Consider the following 10,480-nt stretch of genomic DNA (forward strand, 5'->3'; position numbering starts at 1 on the left):
GATTGGATATGATTTGGAAAGGCACACACCTGTCTATAAGGTTCCACTGTTGACAATGCATGTCAGAGCAGAAACCAAGCCATGAAGTCAAAGGAATTGTCTGTGGACCTCCAAGATAGGATTGTATCGAGGCACAGATCTGGGGAAGGATACAAAAAAATTTCTACAGCTTTGAAGGTCCTGAAGAGCACAGTGGTCTCCATCATTTGTAAATGGAAGAAGTTTGGATCCACCAGGACTCTTCCTAGAGCTGGCTGCCCAGCCAAACTGAGCAATTGGGGGGGAGAAGGGCCTTGGTCAGGGAGGTGACCAAGAACCCGATGGTCACTCTGACAGAGCTCCAGCATTCCTCTTTGGAGATGGGAGAACCTTCCAGAAGGACAACCATCTCTGCAGCACTCCACCAATCAGGCCTTTATGGTAGAGTGGCCAGACGGAAGCCTCTGCTCAGTAAAAGGCACATGACAGCCCGCTTGGAGTTTGCCAGAAAGCACCTAAAGGACTCTCAGACCATGAGAAACAAGATTCTCTGGTCTGATGAAACCAAGATTGAACTCTTTGGCCTGAATGCTAAACGTCACGTCTGGAGGAAACCAGGCACCTCTCATCACCTTGCTAATACCATCCCTACAGTGAAGCATGGTGGTGGCAGCATCATGCTGTGGGGATGTTTTTCAGCGGCAGGAAATGGGAGACTAGTCGGGATCAAGGTAAAGATGAATGGAGCAAAGTACAGAGAGATCCTTGATGAAAACCTGCTCCAGAGCACTCAGGACCTCAGACTGGGGCAAAGGTTTACCTTTCAACACGACAACGACCTTAAGCACACAGCCAAGACAACGAAGGAGTGGCTTTGGGACAGGTCTGTGAATGTCCTTGAGTGGCCCAGCCAGAGCCCAGACTTGAACCCCATTGAACATCTCTGGAAAGACCTGAAAATAGCTGTGCAGCAACGCTCCCCATCTAACCTTACAGAGCTCGAGAGGATCTGCAGAGAAGAATGGGAGAAATACCCCAAATATAGGTGTGCCAAGCTTGTAGCTTCATACCCAAGAGGACTTGAGGCTGTAATCGCTGCCAAGGGTGCCTCAACCAAGTACTGAGTAAAGGGTGTGAATACTTATGTACATGCAATATTTCAGTTTTTTATTTTTAATAAATTTGCAAAAATTTCTACAAAACCTTTTTCGCTTTGTCATTATGGGGTATTGTATGTAGATTGATGAGAAAAAAAAGGAATTTAATCAATTTTGGAATAAGGCTGTAACATAACAAAATGTGGGGAAAGTGAAGGGTGTGTGAATATTTTCCGGATGCACTGTATATATACACTACCGTTCAAAAGTTTGGGATCACCCAAACAATTTTGTGTTTTCCATGAAAAGTCACACTTATTCACCACCATATGTTGTGAAATGAATAGAAAATAGAGTCAAGACATTGACAAGGTTAGAAATAATGATTTGTATTTGAAATAAGATTTTTTTTACATCAAACTTTGCTTTCGTCAAAGAATCCTCCATTTGCAGCAATTACAGCATTGCAGACCTTTGGCATTCTAGCTGTTAATTTGTTGAGGTAATCTGGAGAAATTGCACCCCACGCTTCCAGAAGCAGCTCCCACAAGTTGGATTGGTTGGATGGGCACTTCTTTGAGCAGATTGAGTTTCTGGAGCATCACATTTGTGGGGTCAATTAAATGCTCAAAATGGCCAGAAAAAGAGAACTTTCATCTGAAACTCGACAGTCTATTCTTGTTCTTAGAAATGAAGGCTATTCCATGCGAGAAATTGCTAAGAAATTGAAGATTTCCTACACCGGTGTGTACTACTCCCTTCAGAGGACAGCACAAACAGGCTCTAACAGGTACTATTTAATGAAGATGCCAGTTGGGGACCTGTGAGGCGTCTGTTTCTCAAACTAGAGACTCTAATGTACTTATCTTCTTGCTCAGTTGTGCAACGCGGCCTCCCACTTCTTTTTCTACTCTGGTTAGAGCCTGTTTGTGCTGTCCTCTGAAGGGAGTAGTACACACCGGTGTAGGAAATCTTCAATTTCTTAGCAATTTCTCGCATGGAATAGCCTTCATTTCTAAAAACAAGAATAGACTGTCGAGTTTCAGATGAAAGTTCTCTTTTTCTGGCCATTTTGAGCGTTTAATTGACCCCACAAATGTGATGCTCCAGAAACTCAATCTGCTCAAAGAAGTGCCCATCCAACCAATCCAATTTGTGGGAGCTGCTTCTGGAAGCGTGGGGTGCAATTTCTCCAGATTACCTCAACAGATTAACAGCTAGAATGCCAAAGGTCTGCAATGCTGTAATTGCTGCAAATGGAGGATTCTTTGACGAAAGCAAAGTTTGATGTAAAAAAAATCTTATTTCAAATACAAATCATTTCTAACCTTGTCAATGTCTTGACTCTATTTTCTATTCATTTCACAACATATGGTGGTGAATAAGTGTGACTTTTCATGGAAAACACAAAATTGTTTGGGTGATCCCAAACTTTTGAACGGTAGTGTATATATATAAAATCTTTGTCCTGGGTACTATTAAAAGTATTGTATTTTTGCATCAGACATATTTCATAGTTGTCTTGATGTTTGTAATGCGCTTTAGGTGAAACTGAAAAAAGTTCAAAGGTTCTTGTAAACAACTAAATTCTACTTTATTTTTCCACTCTGTATGGCATTTGTACCTATAAATCTGTGTATTATATTGATTTACTAAACCATCAAAATTTTGTTTAAAACATTAAATAAAAAAGGAAATCCGTAATGGGTTCATACAGCAGATGGGACCTGTCAATTCATTTTACAGTGACTTGCAAAAGTATTCATCCTCCTTGACAGTCAGCACTAATTTCTGAATTATAAACGATACTCACATCTGTTCCTGAACAATATTATTTTTGTGAACCCATAACCCGTAACAGCATGTTCCCAAAGCCAAAATACATTATGTTTCACTGACTTTTTGTAAATAAGTAAAAACTAAAATATAGTGCTTGCGTAAGTATTCAAACCCACATATCAATACTTTGTAGGGTACCTTATTGCTGCAATAACAGCCATGATTCTCTTGGGGCAAGTATGTACAAGCTTTGTACATTCTTCTGGAGTAACTTTTGCACATTCTTCTTGGCAGAATTTGTACAGGTCTTGCAGGTTGGCGGGATGACATCTCTGGACCCTGATTTTCAGTCTGTGCCACAGATTTTCAATGGGGTTGAGGTCCGGACTTTTACTTGGCCACTCCAAAACGTTCCCCTTTTTGTTGCTGAGCCATGCCATTCTTGCTTTAGCCTTGTGCGTAGGATCATTTTCCTGCTGGAAGGTGAACCTTCTCCCAAGCTTTAGTTTTATAGCAGACTGCAACAGGCTTTCTTCCAATATTTCCTTGTACTTAGATTCAGGGAAATATTGAAAGAAAACCATCGATTCGTCCCTCAATTTGAACAAGCCTCCCAGTGCCTGCAGATGAAAAGCAACCCCATAGCATTATGCTGCCACCGCCATGCTTCGCTGTAGGGAGGGTGTTTTTTAGGGCATGAGCAGTGTTAGGTTTGTGCCACACATAACGCTTTGAGTTTTGGTCAAAATGTTCAAATTTTGTCTCATCTCACTGCAAAATCTTTACTGGGTCTCTCTCATGCTTGGTAGCATACTCCAAGCATCCTTTTATATGCACAGTTTTGAGCAACAGCTTCTTTCTTGCCACCCTCCCATACAGGCCAGATTTATGGAGAGCCTGTGATATGGTTGACTCATGCACATTTACTCCAGCTTCAGCCACTGACCTCTGGAGCTCCTTCAAAGTGATTGCAGGATCATTTGTGGCTTTCCTCACCAGCCCATGTCTTGCTCAGACGCTTCACTATGAGGGACGGCCTGTCCTACAAAGCATCTGGTGTGATACAGCTTCCACTTCCTGACAATGGATCCAGCTGTGTTCCATGGGACATCCAAACACTTGGATATTGTTTTGTGTCCCTTTCCCGCCTTCTGCATTTTAATCACTTTGTCTCTTACTTCAGTATTATGCTCCTTTGTCTTAATTTCTGATGGCGTTCAGGCCCGGCTAATGAACTTTACAGAGTGCTTTTTATACCCATAAACGAGACCGTTACTGTATTATCTTACAGGCGCACACTAATTATGTCCAATTGTGTTTACCTGAGTTACTAAATTGTCCCTAGGTGTGTGCGTGTGTGTGTGTGCTCACGTGTGTGTGTGTGTGCGTGTGCATGTGTGCGTGCGTGTGTGAGTCGGCCCTGGGATGGCCTGGTGGCCTGTCCAGGGTGTCTCCACGCCTGCCGCCCAATGACTGTTGGGATAGGCTCCAGTATCCCCGTGACCCTGAGTAGGATAAGTGGTTTGGATAATGGATGGATGGATGTATAAACTTGGAGCTTTCAGAGCACAAGGGGTTGAATACTTTCGCAAACACTATGTTTTAGTTTTTAACTTATTTACAAAAAGTCAGTGAAACACAAAATTATTTTGGCTTTGGGAACATGTTGTTAGAGCTTATGGGTTCACAAAAATAACACTGTTCAGGAACAGATGTGCGAGTATCTTTTTATAATCCAGAAATTAGTGATGACTGCCAAGGGTGTTGAATACTTATGCAAGGCACTGTATAAGCAAACACTGTAAACATTACAATCAAAACTATTCGAATGCATTTTGTTCATCTGACACTAATGCTACAGGGTCATTTTAACCATGGACTGGTTACCTGGCCAGTGTATTGGGTAGAATGGTATGGATGAAGGCCTGCATGCACTGATGCTCTGAGGAGCGCTCCAAGAACAGCTGGAAGGACTTCAGATAGCGGCTATCATCTTCAACCAGACTCCTTAACGGAGATGCCATGGCAGATGTTCTTTAAAAAAAATATAAATCAAACAGCAGGAAAGGAATTAGACACACCTCTATGGCAAGTCGTTTTGGATGTTAATCTCTTATTTTTAATACCAAAAATTCAATAGTCACAAGTTGATGATATCAGAAATGTAATTGCAACTAGTTATGTTTCAGTTTTAAAATGCCAATGCTTTAATAACAAAAGTTCTATTTTTAACAAGTTCAATGCCATTTGTTGACATAATTGTCGATATCAGTTATTCATGTGCTCATTGCTGATTACAGGTAATCCAATTGATGATATGAGAATTCAAGTTCAACTTTACTGTCATGTGCATTAGAATACAAGGACATTCTTGTGCTCGCTCTGCTTTAACACAAGCATACACGCCACCCCACCCCACCCCCCAAAAAGAGGGGAAGAAGAAAGCCATTTTATTTGGTCATTGTATTCTTAGAATGAATTGGTCTTCTGCATGTAACCCATCCTATTGTATAGGAGCAGTGGGCAGCTGCAGCGCCCGGGGACCAGTTCTTCTTTCCATTGCCTTGCTCAGGGGCACAGACAGGAGCATTAACCCTAACATGCATGTCTTTTGATGTTGGGGGAAACCCACGCAGACACGGGGAGAACATGCAAACTCCACACAGAAAGGACCCCCACAAGGTTGGACTCGAACCTAGGACCTTCTTGCTGTGAGGCGACAGCGCTAACCACTACGCCACCGTGCCGCCCAATATAGAAAAGTACACGATAATGCAACAATGTAAGGTGCACATGGGCACGTCAGCTGTTCAGCCACCTGACTGCCTGTGGAAATAAACTGTTACTGAGGCGGGAGGTGTGCCGGGTGGCTGGTGTCCTTGATGATTTGGGCTTTCCCTTTGCAGCAAGTGGCGTAAATATTATGAAGTTGGGTGTTACGGCCACGGGTGTGTCCGTGTCCGTATAGTTGTTTTGTTCCCTTCTGTATTCAACCCTCACTCTCACTCTACATTCAGGTAGCCGCCAGGGGCTCCTCATCACCTAATCAACCAGTCAACAAATCAACCAATTTCATTAGCTGTGCAGTATACCATTTAACCCCCCACATGTCTTCAGTTCCCTGGCCAGCTAGTTGGTTTGTATGTGATTTTAGTTAGTGTTGTGTAGCTACTTTGTGTTGATGTCTTTGTCTCTGTAGCTGCTGTGTGTTTGTAATGTCTGGCCCGTTTTTGGTTAAGTTTTGTTTTGTTTCAATCTTGAGTATTTTCAGTTCTGTTTAGCCTTTAGTTTGTTTAGTTCTTTTGGGCAAGGGAATCAAGGTAAGATGCCCATGGGCATACACCCCATCACGTAGCTGACCTCCTGTTAGACACTCTAGGTTAGGAGCGGTTGCCACCCTCTGTCTTTAGGCTTGGTGCTTTTGAGCACTGTCAAGAGGGGAGGGGGGGGGCTTTTGTTAGCAGTTTGTTTTGGCAACCGTTCGGTTCCCTCGTCCTGTCAGGGTGTTAATAAATATTTATATTTTATTATATTTATACATTTGTCTCACTGTGTTGCACCCTCACCTCATTGTTACCCAGTGCACTAATTGTTGCACCCTCAGTCAGTCTGCAGTCCTGAGCTGGCAAGTTTCCAAACCACACTGTGATACCGCCTGTCAAGACACTCTCCATGGTACTGCGATAAAAGTTCACAAGAGTTTTGGTACTCCTACCAAAACTCTTGAGACGTCTCAGAAAATAGTCTCTGCTGTGCCTTTTTCAAGATGCAACTGGCGTTGAAAGACCATGCGAGGGTGTCTGTGATGTATACACCAAGAAATCTAAAACTGTTCACAATTTCAACAGATGAACCGTTGATGGAAATAGGAATGTGATTTCCTCTGATCTTTCTAAATTCAACAATGGTTTCTTTTGTCTTGCATTTAGAGAGAGGTTGCTATCATGGCACCATGTGGTTAAATCTTCCACTTTCTTCCTCATTGGCTCTCTCATCACTGTCACTTATTAGTCCAATCACTGTGGTGTCATCTGCAAATTTAATGATGCTGTTGCCATATTTGGCAACACCGTCATGTGTCAACAGACTGTACAATAGGGGACTGAGACAGCAGCCCTGCGGTGGATGAGTATGTTTTACCTATTCTCACAGTCTGGGGCCTGCCTGTCAGGAAATCAAATAGCCAATTAGAGAGATTTGCCCAGACCAAGACCTCTGAGTTTCAACACCAGTTTGGGTGGTACAATTGTATTAAAAGCAGAGCTGTAATTAATAAACAACAGTCTGACATATGTGTTTTTCTTAAGGTGTACTAAAACAGTATGCAGAGCATGTGAGAGACAAACAAAGCGAGAGGCTCGTATTGAGTCACCATAGTACGGCGCCATCTTTGAAATTCATATCTTGATTTCAGAAATTTAATTTTAACCAGTGAACATTTTAACATTTCCCAATTTTGTTCATGAAACGCACTTTCGACTTTTACTTTGACCTCTTGTGACTGCTCTCTGCTGAGCACGCATACTAGTCAGACCGCCGGCTCGCTCAGAGCGGTCCTGATTAGTTGATTTTGCTCAGAGCTGTTCTGATTGGTTGGTTTATTATGTCCCCATCTAGGGGACATTTTAACGTGAAACTACCGAAACATTGATCAAAGACACTCAAATTTCTTTCACACGTCTCTTGTCACAAACACTTCCGACTGTCAAAAGACCAAAACCGAAATCCTGTGTGTACGGACGTTATTTTACATTAAGCGTTTTCCTCTCCATTCACCCCCATTATAAGCAAAACTCTTAACGTGGCTTAATGTCCCAAAGATCACCAAATCAAATCGGAGCGATATTAGCAGTAGTGCACAGTTAAGTCTGTACAACACTAAAAAACAACTTATTTTCACCAAATACTGATGGACACATCTCTTGTTACGAGCTCTCTCCCATCTTGAAAAACAAAATCTAATCTAAGTGCATAAAATGTCCTATATCTTCTGAATAATAACTGTAAAATATTTGATTATTAATATTTCTACACGTTAGTGTCTATGACAAGAGATTGTCATAAATTAATACTTAGCTGCAGAGTTTAACGTGTACCGAAAACAAATTTCACCGGCCTTGGCCGTGTGGCCAATAAAACAATGTATCTGTCTAAGATGTGTGAGAGGGATTTGGTAATTACAGGTCAATGTTTAGGTTCATTATGCCACGTTAAGCTTTTTCCTTATAATGGGCGCCAGTGGGTCTTTCGGTCGTGATGTCACAATGCCTCTGATCCTTGGAAGATGGCGCCCGGCGTCGCGTTGCCCTTGGAAACGGCTCAAATCCGAAAGACCGACGGAGAAGAAAACGCATAACGTAAAATAACGTTCATAATTGGTGTAAACTACTAATAAGACACGTTAGCCCCCAGTTAACGGGTCTGACCCTTTAGCCGAGCGGTTAGTGATGTCGCCTTGTGGCGCAGTACACCCCGTATCGAATCCCGCACCCGGCAAGAAAATTACCGGCTACATTGAGATTTCGGTTTTGATTTTTTTTTGTGGCATGTTAAATATGTTTATAACAGATGCGTGAGAGAAATCTGATCGACGTTTTGGTGCCAAGTTAGGCTTTTTTTTCATGTCCCGATTTTTATTTATTTATTATCGTTTGCTGACAGCATGGGATGACAATTCACAGAAAGTAGAGCCATGCAGCAGCTTTAAGTAGTTAAAATACCAGCTGTTGATATTCAAAAATGATATATTTCATCTCAACATTTGGAATGTAGGCTAATTCATCATCTCAAAAATGAAAAAAAAATAGCTACTATACTGTAAATTCTAACAAGTTGCGTCCTGATTACCTTGGGGGAAAGTATTGTCAAGTTATGTGAAACGATTTCACACCTTGACACAAGTAAGTTCATTTACTTACTTTCCCCAGTGTACTCGGTTTCCTACACTTTTTAAGTAAACTTGTTAAAATGTACAGTGTACCAGCAAAAACCGACAGGCCTATAAATAACAACCGGTGGAAACGAACGTGTGATATCAAAATGAGATTAAAAGCCAAAATATGGCTTTCCACATCAAGTCCTCCGCTGACCGGGGTGTTGATTTGTTTGTTTTGAGATGACGTGTTGCTCCAGGAGGTTTCTCGGCGTGGAAGCGAAACAGAGGACACCCGGGGGGGGGGGGGGGTGCCTCTTCGTTTCAAGGCAAGCCGTGTCCGTGTGTATGTCGGTACAGTCAGACAGAGACGGAGGAATGCCCGGTGGTCGCATTCACCCCCCGTTTTAAACAGAAGCGTGTCGCTTTACCGGCAGCGGGAAGCGGGAAACCAAGTCAGTCCCCAGGGCGCTACGACTGCGTTAAGTATGTACAGAACGGCTCTGGGCGAAGTCAAACGCCGACATTTTCACTTACATGTCGTCCGAATGGAGAAGCTAGGCGTCGGTCCGCCGGCGTGTTGGGACCGAGAGTGAAGTGACGTTTCCAACCGAGCGAGCCACTCCCACCGCCGCTGCCCGTCTCCTCTCGGCCTAAATGAGGCGGTTGAGGAAATATTTGGACAGTGACCCCGGTCGGTGCACTCTGGATTTATCTGCTCTCACAGAAGTTGGGCGGTTCAGTGTAATTTGAGGGCATCGATAAGTTCACCATGGAGCGGGAATGTTTGTATTATTTGAAGGGTAGAGAATGGATGGCGTTGCCATGTCCACGAGCTGTGTTGACAGCTGTCTGATTCCATTTCGCCACACTTCTCTGTTCTCTGAAGAATGGAAAAAAAAATTTAAAAGTAAAAAAAATGGGACGCTCTTTCGTGACGTCATGAGCGAACTGTCTCAACGTAGCGGACAGCATGAGAAGCGAAACTGAAAACGCTTGGCATTATGACGTCACCGAGCTGCACGTCATTAGTGACCTTCCCACGTGTTGGCGCTGTTGACGTTCTCTTTTTTTTTAACATTACAGTTCGTCGCCGGCAGGTGGCATCTATCATAACTCACCGACGCGACTTTGTACTCGAGAACGGATCGGAGGTGTATACCCCTAATACTAGAAAATATGTGATAACCTTGCAGCAGTGGTAGCTTTATGTGCGTTATCGTGCATTTTATAAAATCTCCATAGACAAAAAAAAACGCATGGGCATGGAATTATATTTTAGCCAATTCTGAGCTCATTCTTTCAGTCAGTATCAAATGTTACACATCATATGATTCAGGGGAACCTCGCCCTTGTTTCTGGTGTAATGTACAGTTACCATCATGCATTACCTGTGTGTGAGCATACCATATTTGGCATTAAAATGAAAACGGCCAGTGAAAAAAACTTGTATTTTGTTGAGTAACTCCATAGTCAACCATTGAAATTGTTTTTGTTTTTTTTCCCCAATGTGAAAAGTTGCCCTTAGGTGTCTTGTAACTCCATGTGAAGTTTGGTGCAAATACACCTTTTCCTCAGTGAGTTACAGCCATTCATTTGAAGAATATCCTAGGCGTTTTCTATTTAGTCAATGTAAAATCGCGTTTTTTGCCATCCGGTCCTTGTATAACCAAAGTGAGAGCTGTGTTTGCATTCTCAGCACAAAGTCAAACACATTTTCGGTGGGTGTCGGACTCCACCAAGGTTGTCCCTT

The 10,480-nt window shown here is 42.7% G+C and overlaps 1 protein-coding gene across 1 annotated transcript in view; it reads right to left on the bottom strand.

The window, feature by feature from the left end:
• The window catches only part of hnmt (histamine N-methyltransferase), a 40,783-nt gene extending 31,469 nt beyond the window's left edge, over window positions 1–9,314 (bottom strand). Inside the window, exons 1-2 of the mRNA XM_056289868.1 lie at window positions 9,265–9,314; window positions 4,743–4,889 (exon numbers count right to left, since the gene is read on the bottom strand). Coding sequence (XP_056145843.1) covers window positions 4,743–4,879 — 137 coding nt within the window. The 5' untranslated portion in view covers window positions 4,880–4,889; window positions 9,265–9,314. The remainder of the gene's footprint in view (window positions 1–4,742; window positions 4,890–9,264) is intronic.
• Between the last annotated feature and the right edge of the window lie 1,166 nt (window positions 9,315–10,480).

Source organism: Lampris incognitus, chromosome 11 (assembly GCF_029633865.1).
Source record: "Lampris incognitus isolate fLamInc1 chromosome 11, fLamInc1.hap2, whole genome shotgun sequence".
NCBI lineage: Eukaryota > Metazoa > Chordata > Actinopteri > Lampriformes > Lampridae > Lampris > Lampris incognitus.